The 23,297-nt window shown below is 40.7% G+C and overlaps 1 protein-coding gene and 1 pseudogene across 3 annotated transcripts in view; one reads left to right on the top strand and one right to left on the bottom strand.

Annotated features, from left to right (window-relative positions):
• Positions 1-23,297, top strand: part of Mcf2l2 (MCF.2 cell line derived transforming sequence-like 2) — a 237,559-nt gene that overhangs the window by 27,498 nt on the left and 186,764 nt on the right. For all 3 annotated transcript variants that reach the window (XM_047563542.1, XM_047563540.1, XM_047563539.1), the window contains exon 2: positions 13,859-13,942. In XM_047563542.1, the coding sequence (XP_047419498.1) occupies positions 13,859-13,942 (84 nt within the window). The remainder of the gene's footprint in view (positions 1-13,858; positions 13,943-23,297) is intronic.
• On the bottom strand, positions 12,461-12,978 carry LOC124992588 (V-type proton ATPase subunit G 1-like; annotated as a pseudogene).

The following is a 23,297-nucleotide window of genomic DNA, read 5'->3' as shown; positions in this document are numbered from 1 at the left end:
TAGAGTTTTTTGAGTTCTTTATAGATTCTGGAGATTAGTGCTCTATCTGAAGTATGATTGGCAAAGATTTTCTCCCACTCTGTAGGCTCTTTCTTCGCATTGCTGATAGTTTCCTTTGCTGAGAGAAAGCTTTTTAGTTTGAATCTATCCCAGTTATTGATTCTTGCTTTTATTTCTTGTGCTATGGGAGTCCTGTTGAGGAAGTCTGGTCCTAAGCCGACATGTTGAAGCTCTGGACCTACTTTTTCTTCTATAAGATGCAAGGTCTCTGGTCTGATTCCGAGGTCCTTAATCCATTTTGAGTTTAGTTTTGTGCATGGTGAGAGATATGGGTTTAGTTTCATTCTGTTGCATATGGATTTCCAATTCTCCCAGCACCATTTGTTGAAGAGGCTATCTTTTCTCCATTGCATATTTTTGGCCCCTTTGTCTAGAATGAGAAAATTGTATTTATTTGGGTTTGTGTCCGTGTCCTCTATTCTGTACCATTGATCCACCTTTCTATTTTGGTACCAATACCATGCCGTTTTTGTTACTATTGCTTTGTAGTAGAGTTGAAGATCTGGTATTGCAATACCCCCTGCTTCACTCTTTCTGCCCAGGATTGCTTTAGCTATTCTTGGTTTTTTATTCTTCCAGATGAATTTCATAATTTCTTGCTCTTTTTCTGTAAGGTACATCATTGGGATTTTAATTGGAATTGCATTGAATCTGTATAGCACTTTTGGTAGTATAGCCATTTTGACAATATTAATTCTTCCTATCCAAGAACATGGGAGATCTTTCCATCTTCTAAAGTTTTCTTTAATTTCTTTCTTTAGTGTTCTGTAGTTCTCATGGTTCTCAATCATTTTATGTTTATTTATTTGATACCAGAGATTGAACCCAGGGGTACTTAACCACCGAGCCACATTCCTAGCCCTTTTTTATTTTTTATTTTGAGACAGGGTCTCACTAAGTTGCTCAGGGTCTCGCTAAGCTGCTGAGGCCAACCTCGAACTTGTGATCCTCTTGCTTTAGGCTTCTGAGTCACTGAAATTATAGGCATGTGCCACTGTACCTGTCTTAACCATTTGATTTGATCTGTGACTCAAAATAGCCACAAGTGAATGAATGTGTACTTTGTGGATATCTAAATGACCTTTCTGATACTACTTCCATCTTAAATTCATGGGATGTTGTCAGTTGACTTTTTGGGGTAATAGTGATTCCTCATTAGGAGAATGAAACTCAGGAGATGACCCACTGATTTATGCATATTAATAGGACCCATATGCCGTTTTTGGGAGCCAGGGAGAGTCTACAGTTGCGGTTTACTTTTCTATTTATTCTCTTTTTAAAGGAAAAATGTCTGTAAGACATATAATGAATTCATACCTATAATAGGAATAACACCAGTTGCTGTAACAAAGATCTATATTTCAGTGGATTAGTGTAAACCCACACACTGTTCTTGGTCAGAGGGCTGTTTTCCCTCAGAGTGTTTCAAAGACCCTGGCTGCTCCTACCTCTTGGGTCTGCCATCCTCTCACCACAGAGTTGTCACCTTGTAACCTAGAAGAGGGAAAAGTAAGTGAAGACACACCTGTTTCTTTAACACCCTGACTCAGGAGTAACACTTACTTTTTGTTCAACCTATTGGCATTTACTAGGCACATGACCATGACTGGCAGTGGGTGGGAGACTGAGTCCCTGGCCAGGTAGCCATCCAGTGATAATGCTACTGTGTGGAAGAGGAGCTGAGACCTTCTGGTGGGCAGCTAGCCATCTCTGCCTCAATTGCTCAATGTAAAAACATTCAACTAGGAAGTTCCTTCATATAAACATATGCATTGTCAACACAAACTATAATATTTTATTTTGTATCTAAAATTGAAAAAAATTAATGTAGTTTGAACATATTTTTTCTTAGTGCATTCAGGTCTATCTGATTTCCTTTAATGGGTTCATAGTGTTCTAGTCTGTGACTGTATCACTATATATTTAACCAATCACCTATTAATGACATTTGTGACAGAAAAACTAGTAAATATCTTAGTTCATATTTATTTTTGCTCTTTTGTTGACAGTATCTTGGATTAAATTTCTAGCAATGGAATTTCCTAGCTAAAAGACTATTTATATTATTCCCCAAAGAATCAACAGGTTTTACTAATTTGTGTTTTTACCCACAGAGAACCTGCCTACCCTCTTGTCAACTCTATGTGTTATTAATCTTTAAAATACTAACAAATCCATCAGGTAGAATTGTCTTATTTTATTAAATAAAGAAAAGAAATATCTCATTTTGTTTTGATTTCCTTTTCCTTAATCGTGAGTTGCTTTGGTTTGAACATATGTCTGAATTTCACAAGTTGAAGCCTAAGCCCAGCATGAAGGCATTAGCAGGTGGGGCCTCTGGGAGGTGCTCTTCACTCCAAGGTTCCACCCTGGCGAGTGGGATTACTGCCCATCTAAAAGAAGCCTCATCTTTTTGTCCCTTCTGCCGCGTGAGGATGTAGTGTTTATCCCTTTTGCTCTTCTACCATGTGAGGGTACAGCAAGAAGGTACAATCCTGGAAGCAGAGACCAAGTCCTTACCAGACATCAAGTGGTGCCTTTATTGTGGAATTACCAGCCTTTAGAACTCTGAAGAAAAAATTTCTATTATTTGTAAATTACCCAAACTAAGGTGTTTTGTTATAGCAGCAGAAACAGACTGAGACACGAAGCTAAATGTGCTGAAAGTATATATTCATTGGCTCTATTTCTTCTGTGAATTGTCTGTTTTGAATTTTTTCCTATTGTATTAATTGCTGTTGTAACAAATGACCACCAACTTGCTGGCTTACAACAACAGATACTTATTTATTTTCTCATAATCCCAAAGGCCAGACCTCTAAAATCAGGCTATTGGCAGGTCTGCTTCCTAGAGTCTCCAGGTAGATTCAGTTTCTTGTCTCTCCTACCTTCTGGTGGCTCTAGGTGTCTCTTGGCTTGTATCACTGGTGATGTTTGGCTGCACCATTGCAATATCTGTCTCTGTCTTCACATGGTGGCCTCTGTATTTCTGTCTCCTTCTCTGTTTCTTGGTTCAATCTCCCTTCTCATCTCACTGATTTTTTCCATTTTGTGTTGTTTGGCCCATGGCACTGTTTCCAGACAATGGACTTGATGGAATACAGGCCTGGGAGTGGGCGGAGGATGGAGGATAGACCATGAGGGGGCTCATGATAAGCAGTGGGAAGGGCTTGAGGTGTTCTGGAAGGAGAGGTAAGAAGAGTCTCGAGCCAGGGTTGCCTTATTGCCCTTAAATCAGATCAGCAGAGAAGGAAATGTTAGGCCAAAAGTTCACACCTTCTAGGCCTTTGTTTCAAGAAGGTTTTGTATACAGAGAGGTGATTATTTTGTTTAAGCAGTAAGAGAAGCAGACTAGTGTACAACCCACTAACAGTTTCCCCTTAAGCTGCGTTTTCATAAGAAATAGGTAAGGATCAAGAATAGTTTTGGCGCTGCACCATTTTACATGAGACCCTAGGGCATCTTAGAGGTTGGTATCTGTAGGGGTCTTGGAGCCACTCCTTCAATGATGCCATATTTGATTTAAAACAGTTGAAGTGTTTAGAAAGATTTTATTTCTTAGGATTTAAACTTTTTGTTAGGTATGTGCAATGTTTGAAAGATTCAGATAAAAGAAATTTGTAAATTAATGGCTTTGGCAGATAATGCTGATTATTCACGACTTGTTAAACTTATAAACTAATTGAACATTAGTTTAAAAAAGAATAGTCTAGGGAGTTGGGATTCAGTGGGCATTGATTGCTTCCAGGTTCAGTCAGCAGCATTAGGAGAGCTTGTTTCAAATGCAGAATCTCCGACTGCACTTGAGGTCCACGGAATCAGTTTGCATTTTAAAGATCAGAAGATTTCAGAAGTTCGGCTTTGGGGGAGTATAAAATACAGATGGAGCACTTTGAAATCTAGTGCTAAAACAGAGAAATCTTTCTGGAGGGATTAGGCATTTTCACAGACTTTCTCAACCTTTTCTGGGGCCTCGATTGCTTCTTATTTGGAATTATCCAGGCAGTTAGGCTGATTTTGCCAATTCTGGAATTATGGGATGCTACCAAAATGGTACAGAATGCTACTTCCAGTTATTGCTGCTAAGGGAACTGTTTGCATAGGGTGCTATTCAGCTTTACATAAGAATATACCTGATAATCAACTTATAAGTAGGAAAGGTTTATTTTGTCTATCAGTTATAGAGTTTTCAGTTTATGATTGATCAGCCTTGATGCTTTGGGCCTGTGGCAAGGCAGCAAATCATGGAGGGAGCATGCGGTGGGGCCAACTGTTTACCTCATGGCTGGGACACAAAAAAGTGGAAATGGAAGAGAAGGCACTTGAGGTTCTACTATTCCCTTTGAGTGCAAACCCCCAGTGGTTGCGAGATCTTCTACCAGGTCCCACCTCTCCCAATAGTGCCAAGCTGGGAACTTAGCCTGTAACACATAGACCTTTGGGGGATGTGGAAACTGTAGCACATAGAAACTCCCACCTCAGCCTCAGGGGAATATTATCTCAAGTCTCATATAAGGTTATAATGTAAAGTACCAGTAGAAACTAAGAAGTTTTTAAAAGAATACCAAATTTGACCTTAATGAGTAAAAAGGAGAAAAGAGATTTAGATACATATTAATAAAACAGACCTATATATGCCTAAAACAATGGACTTGATGGTCCATTGTTAATGATAACTTAACAGTTCTCAAAGCACTTTTAAATAGGCCCCTCTCCAAGATTTGGAAACCCTGGGGCAAGAGTACAAATGAAGAGTCACATACCACTGTTAAACAAAATATATTTTTAGTATATTTTATTTTATATATCTATATATCTTATTTATACAGTTTAATATATTTTTTTCTGTCTTGACAAATATACTATCATAGCAATAAAATTTATATACATATGTGTATGTGCTTTATGGTTTTTATATGATTGAAAATCAGAAAATATTAAAGATGACTGAATTGAATTATTGCCTGTGTGAGTGTTGTTGATGGGTCAGTGGTCCTTGAATGAATAATGGATATTTACCATAAGGTTAGCAGTTATTCCATAAAATATATTTTTATTGCCTTCATGTCAGCAAAATTGCTATGCTGTTATAATTTGAGATTTTCATATGATTTAAACTCTATTGAGAACAGAGATCTAAAATAGCTGTAATCTAAGTAAAAGGTAATTGTGTTTGATGTGTTCAAAATTTGAGTATATTTGCATCATGAATTAGAAGAAAAAGAAAAGTGAGAATGTTGATGCGTGGTAATACTGGACGTGATACTTTATCGTACAAGAATCTACAGCATTCATGTCACGTGAGAGGAAGCATTTCACAAGTTGATTACTTTGTCTTTTCTCTTGCCTAAGCACTTCCGGTGCTCAGATCCTCCCTGTCCTCTGAAGCAGTGTGTGTCCCCGATGTCAGCGATGGCACAGCCCACAGACCTTCATAGCATTTGGATGCAGTCATCTTTTCTTTTGAGGACATAGACCAAGAGATGTGGAGTTCCTCCCTGGGCATGAACAGCATAAGAGGGTGGATATGCAGGGCTCCTGTGTGCCCTGCTAGTACTGAGCTCTGGGTCATGAGTGACAGAGGCACCTGTGTGGTCTTTAATACAAATGTTTATGGGAGGGAAGTTGTGATATGTGGAGCCCTCCAAAGGGTAGGGTCTGGGGCAGGGGTCATAAGGAAACTTTCTGAGAGGATGAAAGTGTTCTGTATCATGATCTGCTTTGAGGTTACACCAGTGTATATAGTTGTCAAAATTCATCAAGCTGTACAATTAACTTTTGTGCATTTTACTGCATATAAATTATTCTTCCATAATATGTTAGTGCAAAAAATAAAGGCTACCAGAGCACATTTTTCTGCTTGTAAACTAAAGAAGAGTAACCACAAGTGGTTCCAACACTTTGACACACTGCGTCTTATACCTGCACACGCGTGTACAAACACACCACATACTTTCTTCTTTCTTTTTTTAACCTGACTTCAATGATTTTAGTGTCCTTGATGTTGCATCTTAAATTATTTTCTGTGGATCATGGACTTCGTAGTTGTATAAATGATTGCTTCCATTTTTTCACTATTAAAAATATTATTACAAGTCTACATTGTTACATAGAATGTTTTTATTTTATTATGTTCTTATAATATTTTTTTAGATACATAATGAATGGGTAGAAGACGATGAAGGTTTAAATGACTGTATATTGAAGAGGTGTATGCAGTGGTTAAGATGTTGGGCTTTGACATTAAAAACAAGCTGGGTTCAAGTTTGGGCTCTGCTTGCCCTTGGACAAACCACTTCTAATCTAGTTCAATATCACCCTTAGAGATGTTCTGAGCGTTAAGTGAGATAATGTCTATGAAGTGTTTTGTATGGAATCTACCATATAAGTGTTCAATAATCACAGGGTAAAATATTGTGAAACTACTTTCTGAAAGGACCCTACCTGCCTCATTTTGAGTTTATGCAGAAGTACTAGTTTTCCAACAAAAATCCAGCAATGTATGTTAGAATCTCAACTCTTTTATGGATGAAATAAGATACAGAGAGGCTGGGATGGTAGCTTAGTGGTAGAGTGTTTGCCTAGTATGTGTAAGGCCCTAGGTTCAATTCCCAGTACTAAAAATAAAGAGAAAAAAGAAAAGAAAAAGAAAAAGAAACAAAAAAAAAAAAAAAAGAAAGAAAAGAAAAGAAATGAGATGCAGGTTGAGTATCCCTTATCTAAAATGCTTAGAACTAGAAAGTGTTTTAGATTTCATATTTTCCTTCATATTTTGGAAGATTTGCATATACATAATGAGATATCTTGGGGATGGCACCCAAGTCTAAAGATGAAATTTGTTTATTTGCATGTACACCTTATACATGTAGCCTGAAGTTAATATACAATTTTAAGAAATAATCTTGAGCATGAAACAAAGCTTCATGGCATGGTGTGGGGTTTTTCACTCGTGATGTCATGTCAGTGCTTAAAATATTTTGGATTTTGGATTTTCAGATTAGGGATGTTCAACCTGTATTCAATTGCTTTTGAAATTACGTTAATTGATTACTAGAAGTTGGACATTGTTTTAGTGTTCTTGATTCTTAAAAACTTTAAAATTCCTCCAAAATTCTTCTACTTTTCAAATGCCTCTTATTCATTCTTAACTAATGAACAAGACTGTGATACTGAAGTTGTTGGTCTGGGGCAGGTTTAGCATCACTATAGTACAGGACAAAGTAGGGGAAAAGGAAATGTGTCAGTAAGATGGAGAAGCGGGAAGCAGTGTGCCCTGGGGTGGCTTTTGCACCAGCCCAGCAGCTGGTTTCTCTGAGCCTCTGGTCCACAGATGTTTCCTCGGCAGCCAGGTCTGATCCAATGGGCATGGGAGGGTGGGGCTGATGGGTTGAGGGCTTACTCAAGTGCCAGGTGCCATTATCTAAGTAAACCAATTAATCTGTAAAGTGTGTTGTTACCGCTTGGCTCACAGCTGGTGCTATATTGGTGCTATTAACAGAGGAGCCTGTGAGTGACACAGTACCTAGGAATGGAGATCCCTGCCCACAGCTGGTTAGCAGTTGTTACAGATGCAGGTCTAACTGGCAGACCCTTCCGTTGTTTCTGTCCACCTGATTCTCTGGGCAAAGCAGTAATGTCACTGGATCTTCCACACTTGGGGCTACTATTCTTCTTTGGTCTAGATCGTACTTTCTCCCCTGCTTTACCTATTAATTCCCCCCCTGCTACCACCATACTTGTATCTTTTAATTCATAATGAGACAAGAATTTCAGGACATCAAGAGTGGGAGGTTCAGGGCTCGCTGCCCTTCATTCCTCACCAGTCACAGCACTCAGCAGCTAGATAGTCTCAGTCGGGTTTCCTGCCCTCAGCTGTGAACCATGTGGCTTCATCATCAGTAAGTAAAGGTCCTGTTCAGACCTCATGTTGCCATCTCAGACTGGGAGGTGGGTGATGCAGGAGGGCTGCTGCTTGCTACCTACATCTGGATTCCCAAGAAACATGCTGGGCTATTATTGCCATCTAGGAGGCCAGAGGCTGTCTGTGGCCTTTGATACTTCCTGTGCTTCTGGAATCGGAGGCTCAGGGTAAAAGACAGTCATACTTCCATATACTTACTGGAGATAGAAAAAGACAATTTTTTTCCAGTGTACTTATAACTTTGCTCAGGATAGAAGTTGGGTTGACACTGAATTATCACTTCCCTTTTGCCTCCTGTGGCATACCAAGAGACAAGTTTCTCCCTAATCCATGTCCACCAAAAGCAGCAAAGAACAAGCAAGAAGCCCGCGTGCTGGACGGAAGGCCAGGCAGATGTGCAGCAGGCACCAGCCCCTGCATTGGTTATCTTCAGCTCTTTCGGGTAGAAGGAAATTCATTCCCAGGGGAGGACAACCAGGCTTATAGTGTTCTTGGCCTGGTTGTCCTGCTAGAAGGTGACAGAAAGGGTCTTTGCATGTGGGGCTATCTGTATCTGAAACCAGGACTTTTCCACTGTAGCCAGAGGTGTTCCTTTAGGACCAAGGCACTTGGGGACTTGCCCTGACTTTGCCTATGTGGGAGGAGAGGGCCTGCCAGCAGCAGGCCTGGCCTTGCGTCTCCTGGTTCAGAGCCTCGGTGGGCTCTGTGTGGGCCAGTGCGGAGCATTCCCCTACTCCAGCAGGCCCACGAGTCTCAGGCCTCTCTAAAGTCAAGCGTATTGGCAGTTCTCTGAGTCAGATGCCAAGTCTCAGAGGCCTTCTGATCTGTTGCAGCTGGCCAGGTGGGATCCTGTGGCTTCTGTACTAGGAAGACTTCAGGGTAAATACTGTGGCTCCCAGACTGGGGGCCGGCATGTTCAGCAAAACCCGGGCCAGAGGTGCACCAGCTCATTTCCACTCTTAGAAAGACAAATCATGATTTTCAGTCTTGTTCGTTAGGTAGCCACATGAGGCTGATGAGATCTGTTAGAACCTCAGATTCCCAGGATGAGGGCTAATAGTCAGCCTCTCAGGGGTGGGGGTGAGAGGAGCCTCTGCACCTCAAGACCAGGAATCAGAGCACTTCATCACTTATGGTGCATTCGGGTGACCCACAGCTGACCCACAGCTGACCCAGGCTCTATGCTTAATTTGTTATGTTACCACAGCAAGTTGAGAATCTCTCTGGGCCTCCACTTCTTCGTTTAGAAAATGAAATGGGGCGAGGGTATGATTTGTTTCACTCATTCCTGTTATTTTTTTCAGATTTTACATCTTTAAGATGCTTAATTTAATTTAAAGGATATCTCACACACAGAGGTATAAGAATAATAAATTGCACTCTATGATTTTTGCTTTCCTCTGCTTTATCATCTCTTAAACATCCTTCTTCTGGTATGAAAAAATGACAACCTCTCAGCCACCACTTGTGCAAGGAGGGCATAAGTAACACTTGGAGGTGTGGGCTGGCTGGAAATAAAAGGTTGAAAAGCAGTATTAAGAAATAACACATTTGACCCAGTTATCCCACTCCTTGGCTACCCAAAGGACTTAAAATCAGCATACTACAGAGATACAGCCACATCAATGTTCATTGCTGCTCAATTCACCATAGCCAGATTGTGGAACCAACCTAGATGCCCTTCAGTTGATGAATGGATAAAGAAACTGTGGCATATATATACAATGGAATATTACTCAGCCATGAAGAATGATAAAATTATGGCATTTGCAGGCAAATGGATGAAACTGGAGAATATCATGCTAAGTGAGATAAGCCAATCTCAAAAAACTAAAGGACGAATGATCTCGCTGATAAGCGGATGATGACATATAATGGGGGGTGGGAGGGGTTAGCGTTAGGGTTAGGGTTAGGTTCAGGGTTAGGGTTAAGGAGGGTGGCAAAAATGGAGGAAGGAAGGACTGTATAGAGGGAAAAGAGGGGTGGGAGGGGTGGGAGGGAATGAATCGAACAACATTACCCTATGTAAATTTATGATTACACAAATGGTATGCCTTGACTCCATGTACAAACAGAAACAACATGTATCCCATTTGTTTACAATAAAAAAAAAAAAAGAAATAACACAAAGGATGCAAGAAATACATATATTGAAAAGAGGGGTTTATGGGTGGGAAAGACCTGATGGGTCCAATCCTAACAAAGAGAAAAAGCCCTCACATGCTTTATTTATAGTAAAATGCATCAAAGGAATTTATTGTGAGGAGGGGCTCTTCAAGGTAAACAAGAAGCCAGAGGCTGTGTGGAAGTCCCTGACTGGGACTTATCACTTGCGTAGTAACTCTTCCTCCTCCAGGCAGGTGGCGCCACAAGGCTAGTTGAAACCCGCGGGGAGTTGCATTTGAACCTAGGGCTGCCTGAGCCAATAAATTCTGCAGTATCACAGAGTTCTCTTTGAGCAGGACGTTTGCCAAGGCAACTGAGCAGTCTCAGATCCGTGAGATTACACCATGTGTTCTTCGAGGGGCTCACCTCACTTGGCGGTGGCTCAGACACACCCACAGTTCATTCACGGCTTCCAACAATAACCAAGCTCTATTTTTGAGGAAGCCACTTTCCTACAACCCTGGAAATTCCATTTAAAGCAGCTGTCCAGTCATATAACTTTTCTTTCTACTGAAATCATGTTGTTGTCCATTAGCGTTTTACATTTTATGATGGAAAGTTTGAAACACATGCAAGAGAATTGTATAATGAACCCCATGGACTCAACAGCTTCAATAATTCTGCACATTTTGTCAATCTTGTTTCATCTGCCCTTTGCTGCCCCAGGAACACTTTGGGCAGAGGGAAGTACTGGAATATTTTAAATCAAATTTCAGATGTCCTATTATTTTACTGTTAAATACTTCATTTTGTATTTCTAATAGAGGAAGTCCCTCTTTTTGTAAAATGTAGCTATGGTAGCTACAATGCCATTATTACACTACCTAAATTAACAGTGATGCCGAGTTCTTTGAATTTTGGTAAATTCAGGATAGAAGGGGTTTGGGATGAAGGAGTTCTGGCCTGGATTTACCCCTTTCTTCCAGAAAAAAAAAAAAAAAAAGGTGTAATTCATTCATTGAGGAGGATTCTGGGGCTTGAGTTAGTACTTGGCCCACCCCTACACAACTTTCTGAAAGAAATATGGGAAAGGCCTGTCTGTTCAGAGTAACAGGTGTAACTAGTATTTACTGAGCACCTACGGTGTACATCTCCACAAACATCATCTCTTTTAACCTTTGAACCAAAGTTGAGATAGGAATAAAGGCTCCAGAGGAGCTTCCCAAATATCACCTTCAGATTGGTCAATATCATAATGTTGCTAGGACTCTCTAATGAATCAGCAGGAAATTTTTCCAAATAGAATCAGCGCACAAAGCTGTGGTTTGTACCCTAATCTATGCAGATGTTTACTATAGAAACAATTTCTAGTTCATTCCAAATGAGTCCCTGGAAAGCCAGGTGCAGTGGTATATGCCTGTAATCCCAGTGACTCAGGAGGCTGAGGCAGAAGGATTGCATGTTGGAGGCCAGCCCCCAAAACTTACAAAGGCCCTAAGCAATTTAGGGAGATCTTGTCTCAAAATTTAAAAAATAAATAAAAAGGGCTGGGAATGTGACTCAGTGGTTAAGTGACCCTGAGTTCAGTAGGTAACTCAGGATAATAAAGAGAAGGACCACGCTAAGGGATTCTTCTCAGTCCTTACTCTTCTCCCTAATTCCCTTTCCCCAAATGGATATACAATTGGTTCCTGACATAGAATATTTCAGTTTAGGATTTTTCAACTTCACAATAATGCAAAAGTGATACTCATTCAGTACTTTGATTTTTTTTTTTTTGGTACAGCAAAGTCTTTACTTCTAAATGATTATCAGTATACCAAATAATAACATGTAACAAGTTCTTGAATCCTATCATCTAGTAATTTTGATTAAAATAAATTAGCATATTTGATGTCCAAACCCTTAGTCAGAATGGATGAACTTAAGGCTAGCTGCTGCTTCAGACAAATTACAAATAACTAGTTACTACTTTTTCATACATAAAGCCCCTGACCTTCAAGAAAGTATAAGGGAAAATATTATTTAATCCCTTTCTTTTTTCAAAGAATTGGGTTTTGTTCCCCCTACTAAAACTAAGAAAGAAAAAGTCAACATTGATATATCCGTTGCTTGATCTAGAAGGCGTAGGAAAACAGACAACACATTCTCATTAAATTTCTAAGAATGATGAGGTGAAAAGCTGACACCTTTGGATAAGGGCTAAGGCCGTACAAAGCTATATTTGCTATTCTCCAAAAGGGATCTTCTGTCTCAGAGAAATAATTTAATGCCTTTCGTAAGAACATAACTCAAGTTCTGCTAAAGCTTCATATTCTGCAAGGCACTTCATGTTTCTGAAGTGCCAATCCAGGAAACAGGTGCTTCTTTCTTCTATCCATTTAGATGGTAGTTTTTGTGGATTTCCAGTTGGATGTCGCAGATGAAGGCCAAGAGATTATTCAAGACTTCATCCCTGGGCTGGGGTTGTAGCTCGGTGGTAGAGCGCTTGCCTGGCACATGTGAGGCCCTGGGTTTGATCCTCAGCACCACATAAAGATAAATAAGTGAAAGAAATTGTGTTCACATACAACTAAAAAAAAAAAAAAAAAAATTAAAAAAAAAAAAAGACTTCATCCCTGTTCTGCCAGAAGTAGGGCTGCAGGATGGTCTTCTTTTCCTGGGTCTCATTCTCCACCTCAGTGCTGCAGCTGCCGTGGGATCCCAGGGCCGTAGCTTCCTTGGCCTTGAACTCTCTCCCTCTGCAGGCAGTACTGTTCAGTTTCAGCCTGAGCTGCTGCTTTGGCCTGCGTCAGCCTTGGTTCTATCACTTGCTGACTTTGGACACCTTCTCTGCAACCTGCTTCTACCGCCTGCAGCAGCTGCTGGATCCCCTGTGACTGACTGACCATGGCTGTGTGACTCAGAGGCCCAGCCAAGTGGCCTAACTCTAGGTGATGACCCCTCAGTACTTTGTGTTGATCTTTTCCTAAGCTAGTGATATTCGATTATAACAGTCTCTTGTGATACTGGGCAGGAGCAGCTACCTGCAGCTCCTGATCAGCCACAAGATGAGGAGAGGGAACAACCATACTCCATAGGTTATTGTGGCTGACTCTCTGCAGTATGTCCGGGAACCTCTGTAAGATGCCCATCATAGACTTGTATGTCACTTGTTAGGGTCAGAGGATATTTGTAGGTTTATACTTGAACAGTTTGATTTTTTGCCTTGGAAAAATTTGGTAAGGAAAATGTTTAAATAGCAACATGAGAAAGTGCCTCCTTAACCATATTTGGCAGTGGGAGGGGGAAGAAAGAAATGGAGGCAAGAAAAAAGGGGAGGGAAAAGAGAGGAAGGGAGAGAGGGTGGGAAATAAAACTCAATAAATTCCAGATTAATTTCAAGAACCATCTTGAGAGGAGCTCTGGTCATGATGTTTGTGTTTAAAATGAATTTCCATGGACACAAAGGAATAGGCAAATAACTGCCTGGTTAATGAGTCCATCCAGCAGGGTTACTGTGACGCTGTGGAAGCCTTAACCTCAGGGCCCTTCTTTCACTTCCCCAACCTTGGGAGGGGCTCCAGGCACGTGTCCCATGCTGGTGTGTATGAGCTTCAGACCACACAAAACCCGGATACAGCCTGCAGTTCAAGAAATAATGTGCCCGTAGCCGTATCTTGATGAGTCTCAGATTTCTCTAGTTATGGAAACTGTCTGTTTTCTTTTACCTTTTTAATTTCTCTTTGTAATTTGCAAGGATTTAACCTAATTTGTGTTTCACTTGTGCAGATGAAATTATGCAGCAGGAAATCAGGCCCTTGGTGGCAGTGGACATAATAGAACAGCTTCACCAGCAATTTGCCATTCTTTCAGGTAAGGGGCAAATTCACTTGCATTTCCCATTTTGTTGGGGTTCCTGTGGGAAGGGCCCAGCCTCTGGAACCCTGAGGAACGTTATGCTCATGTCTCACTCACCCTCTAAGCCTCAGCCAGGACTGGAATGGAGTGATATCCTGCTCGGGGTGGGTGGGAGTTTGTGGAGGTGGCTGCCTTTGCTGTTGGGTGCGATCCAATCTTTCCAAGGGAGTTTGTAAAGAACAGAGTTGAAAGGTTCTTGGGGAAGAGCAAAGAAAGAACTGCTGGCTTCAGATGCCACCGTGACATTCTTCCGATGTCCTTGCTGGATGTTCTCCCAGGATTTAACCTGGAGAGTCTTGCTGAAAGGACTCATAAGCACTGCTGAGGTTATTTGTTCTCTGAGACATTTGTCTTTTATCCTCAGCTCTTCCAAGGAGGTAGATTTCCATCCAGTGTTTGATTGGGATTGAAGAGAAGATGGTACTAGTAAGAGACTAATTTCCTGAACGCAGTCACAACCCTGAAAAGTTATTATCACCTGAGAACATTCTTTCTCATTCATTTAGCCGAGGTTGACATCACTTCAATTCCTGAAACTAGAGGTGACATCAAGTTATTATAACTAAATTAAAATAGTTAGACCAAACTTGGAAGCCTGCAATAGTGACATTAGAGGCTCTTGACTCACACACAAGGGAATTAAGTGGCCAATCACTTGTCAGCTTTTATGCCTGTTCTGGAAAAGACAAAAACAAACTTAAAGCCATCTTAGTTACATGGTGGAGAGAATGTGCAGTCAGTATCAATCTTATTCTTCAACTGGGGATATGAGAAGTCACATTTTTTCCCCCTTTTTCTAGATCATATTTAATCTGCTCCCAAGTCGTCAGCCCACTGATTTGAAGGAAATGCAATTTCACTTATTGGAATACTTCTTCCCATCCCACCATTACATCCTGGGTGGACTTGGTACACAATCCAGAACACTCCCTGATCTTTCCTCCATGTGAAAATTCCACAAATGCCTGGTCTTCACTGTTCTTGTTTCTGTATTGTCAGGCTTTAGAACAGAGAGGGGAACATAAAAGGTGTTCCAGAAAAAATTATCCAAGTTCTCTGGTTTACCCTGGGAGGTCAGTGGACTCACTATTCCTGAAGGCCCAGCTTAGGACCCAGTGGTGGCCTTGGGAAGCACCTAAATGGCCTCCTGAAGGTGCTGTCTCCTGACTTCCTGTGGCTAGTCCAGGCTGTGCAAGACAAAAAGCAAGATGCAGACTGTCCTCTGGGTTCCTAGAAACTGGAGCTGAGGCCCTGCAACAGAGAAGGCCCGAGGGCCCACAAGCCTCAGGGTCTGCGCAGGTGGGGGCGGGGGGCAGCTGGGGTGGATTCCTGTAGACTTGGACCAAAACTCTGTTGGCTCAATATGTGATTCTGACCTATCTTATTAAACCATGGCTCGTCTCAGGCAGGAGTCCAGTGACTGGTTAATTTATGACTTAATGACTCATTTTTATCCCTTTCGAGTATTACAGAGGCATTTCTTTTCATTCTTATTTCTCAGAGGCAGTGAGCAAAACAGACACCACACAGCTCTAGAAAAGGATTTGGATTCTGCCGTTAACTAGTAGTGTCACTTTGAGCAATTTACTTTTCTAAGTTTCTGTTTCCTCATTTGTACAGTGGGATCATCACGAAGGTGAAGATTACATGACACAGTGCATGACAAATGGGTAGTGCTGCACCTGCCAGATAAATGTTCATCTTTTCCTCCAGGCTCGTTTTATTACTTTATTTTATTTGTTCTTTTTATACATACTTGACAGTACAGTGTCTTATGACATTATATATACGTGGAGTATAAATTCCCATTCCTGTGATCATACATGATATGGAGTTACAGTGGTCGTGTATTCATATATAAACATAGGAAAGTCATGTCTGATTCATTTTACTGTCTTTCCTATTCCCATCCCCCCTCCACTCCAATGACCTTCTATTCCCCACCCACTTACTGTGTGTTAGCATCCGCATATTGGAGAGAACATTTGGCCTTTGTTTTTTTGGGATTGACTTATTTCACTTAGCATAATAGCCTCCAGATCCACCCATTTACCAGCAAATGCCACAATTTCATTCTTCTTTATGACTGAGTAATATTCCGTATATGGTGTATATATGCCACATTTTCTTTTTCCATTCATCTGTTGAAGGGCTCCTAGGTTGGTTTCATAGCTTAGCTATTGTGAATTGAGCTGCTATAAACATTATGTCCAGACACATTTTAAATTCCCATAAAATGTTTATTCTAGGGTTTTATCACCAAATCTAGTTTTCATTGTGAAACAGTTTTTACAAGGAATCAAAATCATGGTTACAGTGAATTTATGTAGAATGCCACTGTCAAGTCAGAAATAAAGATCATTGTCACTCCTTAATGTGGAAACAGAACTGTGAAAACTCACACTGGGCCAAGAGCCACCTCTCCTTCAGGAAAGGCACTTGACCATGGCAAAGATAAGCCTTGATTTCTGAGTCTCTTTCGCCCCTGAAGTTTGCCTTTCCGATGAGGGAGAAGCGTGATTTGCTGTGAAAGCGCTTGCAAGCCGGCACATCTGCCGGCTGCCAGCTCCGAGTTAGCACTTGGGGATCAGAGGCCAGTTCCTCATGTCTAACCATCCCTCTTGGCCTGGCCGAGACAGCAGATGTCAGCCAGGAGGACACTGTGGGTGGGAAGCAGAGATATCTGTGATTAGGTTTTTTCCCTTGGCTGTGGTGGCCTCCGCTCGGAGTCACAGCAGTTTCTTATTCCTGTTCAGGTGAGCATAGTGAAGATTTTCCAGCTGCAGAGTTTTCCAGATTTCATTGAGTTCTGGAAAGAGCCAGAGGCCCCATCAACCAGGAAGGCTGCTGAAGGGAGGGTAGAGCCTTTTTCTCAATGAGACTCCAGGTGCCTGGCCAGCTCTTGTTGCCCTGGCTGGTAGGAGAGCAGGGACTCACTGGGAAGTCTGACCCAGACTCGTGGCTAGATGGCTTTACCATCCAGAGGCTGCTTCCTCTCCTTCACAGCCTCCTGCGTGGTTCCTTTCAAGGTCAGACCCACCAGGGGCCCCAAGCCCGGGCACCGTCAAGTTCCTGCACGGAAGACTCCCTTTCTGTTCACAGGGAACTTGAGATATGTCCAAGTTCAGGGCTTTACGAGGAAACATAAGCAGGTGAGTATAGGAGAGACACTCTAGACTTTGGATTGAGAGAGTTCTGGATCACATTCAACCAGTAGGTTGCTCTGAATCTCAGTTTGTCATTTGTAAGATGGGTGATATTAAAGGAAAGTGCCCAGCATGGGCTACAAAAGACCTTAGTCCACAGGACTTTAAACCTCATACTATGATATCTGGAGGTATAAATTCCTGGTGTTGGGTCAGGGTTTAATGATATTAAGGCCATAATCTTTGTGATTCTCTTGATGTTTCCTTGTTTGTTAAATTTTGATCACAAATGGCCGTTGCTGCTCCAGACATCGATGCTGTGTCCAAAGGAGGAAGAACGAAAAGGAACGATGCTTGATTCATTTGTTCCTTTTGCCAGGAGAGCAGGAACTTTCCCAGAAGCTTTGACTAACTTCTGCTTATTTCTCCTTCCAGAGCTATGTCATATAGCCATTCCTAGCTGCAAGGGAGGCTGAGAAGGCAAAGACTTGACTTTCTAACTGCCATAATGGAAGGTGGCCTGGGAAAGGGAACAAGTTAGCCATTTCTCAGTGTCTGCCATAATGCCTTCTTTTTAATTATGAGGAGTTATCCTTTAATATATCTTTTAATGGCTATTGACTCTAAACCCTCTCTTCATAATACCTTTTTTTTTTTTTTTTTTTTTTCTTTTTTGGTACTGGGGACTGAATCCAGATGTGTTTTACCACTGAGCCACATCCTCAGCCCTTTTTATTTTTTAATTTTGAGGCAGGCTCTTGCTAAGTTGCTGAGGGCCTCACTAAGTTGCTGAGACTGTCCTTGAATTTGCAATCTTCATGCCTCAGCCTCCCAGGTTGCTGGGATGACAGGGGTGCCTAACTTCATAATAGCTTTAATCCTTTGAAAATAATGAATAATCAAAGGGTAAAGCATTCTTAGGCTTGTGGAGTCCCCATTGCCATGTAAGAGGACATAAAGGAAAGTAATTACAGCAAAATAACATATACTTCAACAATACGTTTTTCAAAAGAAGAGATGAGGAAATAGTACTCCTGTACTTGGTCAACAAGAAGGTGTGACAGGTGCAAATGCTGGGGTGGTACTGTGCGTGATCAGACCGCTTAGACACGCAGAGTGGTGTGCCTGCAGCAACTTTCTGACAGATAAACAAACGTTGAGTTGAAATTCTGGAATATACTATCTTCCTTTAATTTATAGGGTAATTGCATTCCTGGGAAAGTCAGTCTTTATTAAAACAATTTTAAGAAGTTTTTCAAATATGTATTTTTTAGTTGTAGGTGGATACAAGACCTTTAGTTTTTATTTTTATGTGGTGCGTTCTAGGTGAGCGCTCTACCTCTGAGCCACAACCCCAGCCTACAAATTCTTTATGATTATATGTAATACAGAGTCTACATTTAGAGCATTACAAGTGGAGTCTTCATTTATAATAAGTCTCTAGTAAGAAATTTAGGAATCAAAGAATATGTGGATGCTTCTTTGTCTTTAACCGGTCCTTGGGTGTGCCCAAGCAGCCAGGTATGGTGGTGCACTCCCGCAATACCAGTGACTCAGGAGGCTGAGTCAGAAGGATCACAAGTTTGAGGCCAGACTGGGGAACTTATCAAGACCCTGTCTCAAAATAAAAAATTAAACAAGAAGAAGGACAACAAAGAAGAGTTGCAGAGGTAGCTCAGTGGTAGAACTCTTGCCTGGCACATGCAAGGCCCTGGGTTCCATCCCCAACACTGCTACATAAATAAATAAGTAGATGAAACAATGAATGGCTCTGCCGTTTCCCCAGCTGAAACCTATTCCTTGGGGGAAGAGAAAGGGAAACTAGGTACTGAGGAGGACAAAAACAGCAGCTGCCAAACTCTCTCCTGGTATTTGGTCTTCACCACCCTCCTACAGAATGTCCCAGCATTCCTGACTCTCCACTCAGGCCCTTGCAGGAAACGCTAGTGCCCCTAGCACTTAGTGTTTTCTGTAGTCAAGCTAGTTGTATTTCATTTAATGAGCAGTTAAAAATCATGCTAGAAGGAGTGATGTTTACTTTATTTAAGTTACCATTTTACTTAGTGCCAAAGAATTCGGGGTTCATTGTCTTCCTTGAATGGACCTTTGGAACATTCATTTTAGTCTCTTTCTTTCTTTCTTTCTTTCTTTCTTTCTTTCTTTCTTTCTTTCTTTCTTTCTCTCTCTCTCTCTCTCTCTCTCTCTCTCTCTCTCTCTCTTTCTTTCTTTCTTTCCTTCTTTCTCTCTCTTTCTCCTCCTCCTTCTCCTCTTCTTTCTCCCCTTCCTCCTCTCCCCACCTTCTTCTTCTAAATGGATTTAGTAATTGATCCTGGGGTGTCACCATACATCTGCAGGTGTTGGATAGGATAAACAAACCTTGGACTGGGGATGCAGCACAGTGGTAGAGCACTTGCCTAGTATGTATAAGGCCTTGGGTTCGATCCCCCAACACAGCAAAAATAAGACAAAACAACTTAAGAAAACTTTAAGAAGGTGGTATAGATGTATTTACTCATAGAGATCCCAGATACGTATGTACAAGTGAGAAATAAGAAAACCTTCTGAGGAATGTATAGTATTTACTCAGTTCTTATATAATATTCATTTCACCTTAATAAAAATGAAGAAGAAATGCTTTAGAAATTTTATCAAAAGTAGTTCTGATACACCTACACAAAGGCTTGTACAGGATTGTTCAAAACAGCATTATTTAAAACAAAAATTTTTTTTAGTTGTAGATAGACACAATACCTTTATTTTATTTATTTATTTTTATGTGGGGCTGAGGATTGAACCCAGTGCCTCACATGTGCTAGGCAAGCACTCTGCCACTGAGCTACAACCCCAGCTGAAAACAGCATTATTCATTAATGCCATAAGTGAATGCAGCCCAAATGTTTATTGACTGATGAATGGATAGAGAATATGGTATATCCTTAAACAGGATATTATCAGTCAATGGATGGAGTACCGATATGTCCTACAACGCAGTAGAGTCTCAAAAGTGTTACTCAAAAATGTCACCAGGTAAAAGAAGTCAGATAACAGGAAGCCACACATCATGACTCCATTTGTATGCAATAGCCAGAAACGGTGAATCAGAAACAAATGTTATGGAGTGCGGGAGAATTACAAACCACCACGCATATTGAGCCACATTGAAAGGGAAAAAGGTCCTTTAATGAGCATGCCAGGGAAGTGGCTGGAAGCAGGATAGTACCTCAAAGAACTCCTAGCACCTGAATTTTGGAAGTACAGAGTTTATAAAGGCAAAATCCACAAAAACCACAAGGACAATTGAGGCACATATAGGTCAGAAAGATCCTGTTGAGATAGTTATTTTGATTACATGAGAGAATTGTTTTGATTATACATTTCAGAGTCATTTTTTTATATACCAGAGCCATAGTCAGGGATGTGGGAAGGTCCTACTGTAGTGTCAACATAGATACAACTTCAGGAGGCTGAAAGGAAAACATTACAAGCAAGCATACAGTGGAGTCAGGTTAGAACAAAATGGCGTTACTTTGGTTCTTTTCTATTTCACAAGGTAAATTCAGGGGAAGAGAGGTAGCATAACTGCAAATAGGCACCAAGGATCTTTTAGAGTAGATGGAAATGTTCTAAATTGGATTATGATCATAGTTGAACAACTCTGTAAATTTATTAAAACATTGAATTAATGTACTTAGAGCAGGTGAATTTTATACAGTAAGTCATTTTTTTTTAAAAGTGGCCTTTAGTAGTGCTAGAGACATTGATGTCAAAGATGCAAAGAGTTTGAATAACACTACTTCAGTAAAGGTGAGAATGAATAAAAGCAACATTCTAGTTAATATATACTAATACTACTACACCCCAGGTAGTATTGTCTAAATTTAAATTAATAAAATAAGCATTAACTTGCAAATGAATTAAAAATAAATCTTTTGCTATTTTATCTATTTTGAAAATAGATTTAAAATGTAGGTTTTTAAAAAAATAGGTAATCTTTTAACGAGAACCTCTTTATTCACTAGTATGAACAAAACTTCATTGACATAATGAACATACCTCAATCAACATTTTCATACTCCAAATAATTAAAACTCTAAATTTAAATTTATATGTTAAATATTTTTATTTAAGTATTCCCAAACCCATCCATGTCAACTTTGGAATTTTAATCTTGACTGATACTCTGGGATTTCTTTTAAGGGTGAATTCTGATCTGGAACCAGATCTGAAGTTCCTGTCACTGGATAGGATGTTCTGTGGTAGTTCACAGTCTACAGTGTGATCATCTTTCTTGTCCTCTCAAAGGTCTCAAAAAGCTGAACGTGATGACTGGTCTTAATCTTTGTTATCCAACCATTTCTTTTGATCTTGCTCCATACATTCCAAACCGTCCAATGTATTTATAGTAAACTTCCAAGATGAAGGGAAGTTTCTTGCTCATTGTTTGCCTGAGATCGTGACTTGTGTTCATGTTAATAAGCAAAAAATATGCTCCAAAATTGCCCATAAAACTCCTTCAGAGATTGTCTTTGCCCGTGGTTCCCTATTGCGTGCCATCCCGAGGCGAGCACTGAAACAATCCTTTTCTTCCCCCTGCATTACCACGTTTTCTCACAAGGTGGCGCTAAATGCCTTGTTTGGTGGTCAGAGGTTCTATGTAGACTTGGATTTTGTTTCGTGGATTCCTCGGCCTCTTCTAATGAGTGTCCAACAGCAGGCAGTTGTTCACAATTAACTAGGGGCCTCTCTGGTGTCCAGAAGAAAACTCCACCTACCTTCCCCCCTCCATTTAGGTGAAAAAAGCTTTACTTCAGGCAGCTATAAAAGGTATAAAAACTGAATGTTTTCGGATGTTTGGTTCCTTGAAATGTTTTAGCCATTCACCCAGCCAAATTTGTTAGTTAGTACAGTATTAAAATGCACCTACATTTAACCCTACCAGAGATACAAATGCTCTTAGATTCTCATGTCTCTAAAACTTCCTGTAGTAGTGAAACTTCTAAGAGGAAGAATAGTTAAGTAAAAGCTGATGACATCTATTCAGTCAGCGTAGTGAGGTGATTCTGTGTCTTTGTCAAGGCTCAACAAACATGTAATCCCAGACTTTGCTTTGGGAGATTTAAATAAACATATGAGATTAATAAAGAGGCACCTCCTGGAGAAGGATGCCAGACAAATCTCACACGATGTCAAGGTGCCATCCTTGGATGACAAGTATGTCAAAGTGACCTCCTTCCCTAGTCACATTAGTAACACCTGAGCGCCACATTAGTAACACCCACAAGAGACTCAGGTAGAACAATCACACTGTCGACTTCTGCTTTGCATGATAGAAACACTCCTGTGTGCTGGGCGGCACACTCCTCTTGACACACATTTACCTGGGAAGTCGGGTTCTAAACAGAAGTTGCCGAGCAGGTGAGAGAGCAGGAGCGTTGACTGCATGATGGTACCAGGTGCCATCAGAGAGGCAGGCGATGTGGCTTGGATGCTCACAGTGGGGGCCCCACCCTGCTCTCCTTAGGGTCGTGTTGGCAGAATATAGTTTCTGTTCTCTGACTTCCCCTTTTCTGTATTCATGGTGCTCCTGTGAGCTCACTATGGGAACCGTGTCTGGGAACTGTGAGGCTAGAACCTGGTCATCTGACCGCACGTAGCTGCAAGGAGATCAGGAACACAGTCTACTGAATTTAACCTGGTGGTGTCTGCACTGCTGACTTAAATGCTATTTTCTATATTTGTGTTCTCATAGGAATGTCTCATATCCCTGGTTATAAGTTCTTCAAGGGTGGATGCTCATTGCCTCGTAATATTAACGATGATAATAATAATAGTTACAGTAGCAGTTGCCATTCATTGAGCACTAATGTATAATAAGCACTCTACTAAGGTACTTTTCATTTGTGTTTATACTTAGTACTTGGACCTATATCAAAAGGTTCCTAATACATATAACAGGAATAATATATATGGAATATATGTAGGAAGTATATACATGGAAGAAGTATATATAGAGAGAAATGTATGCATATGTCTTGCTCAAAATCATATAGTAATTAAGCGGCAAAGTAGATTTGAGCTAGGCTGTCTGATTTTAGAGCTTTCTTAACCACCATGCAATATTACCTTTGATATTTACTGACTATAAAAATGAAGAGCAATATGAT

This window comes from Sciurus carolinensis, chromosome 9 (genome assembly GCF_902686445.1).
Source record: "Sciurus carolinensis chromosome 9, mSciCar1.2, whole genome shotgun sequence".
Classification (NCBI taxonomy): domain Eukaryota; kingdom Metazoa; phylum Chordata; class Mammalia; order Rodentia; family Sciuridae; genus Sciurus; species Sciurus carolinensis.
Note: the sequence above shows the minus strand (reverse complement) of the source record. Positions and strands in the feature narration are given on the sequence as shown.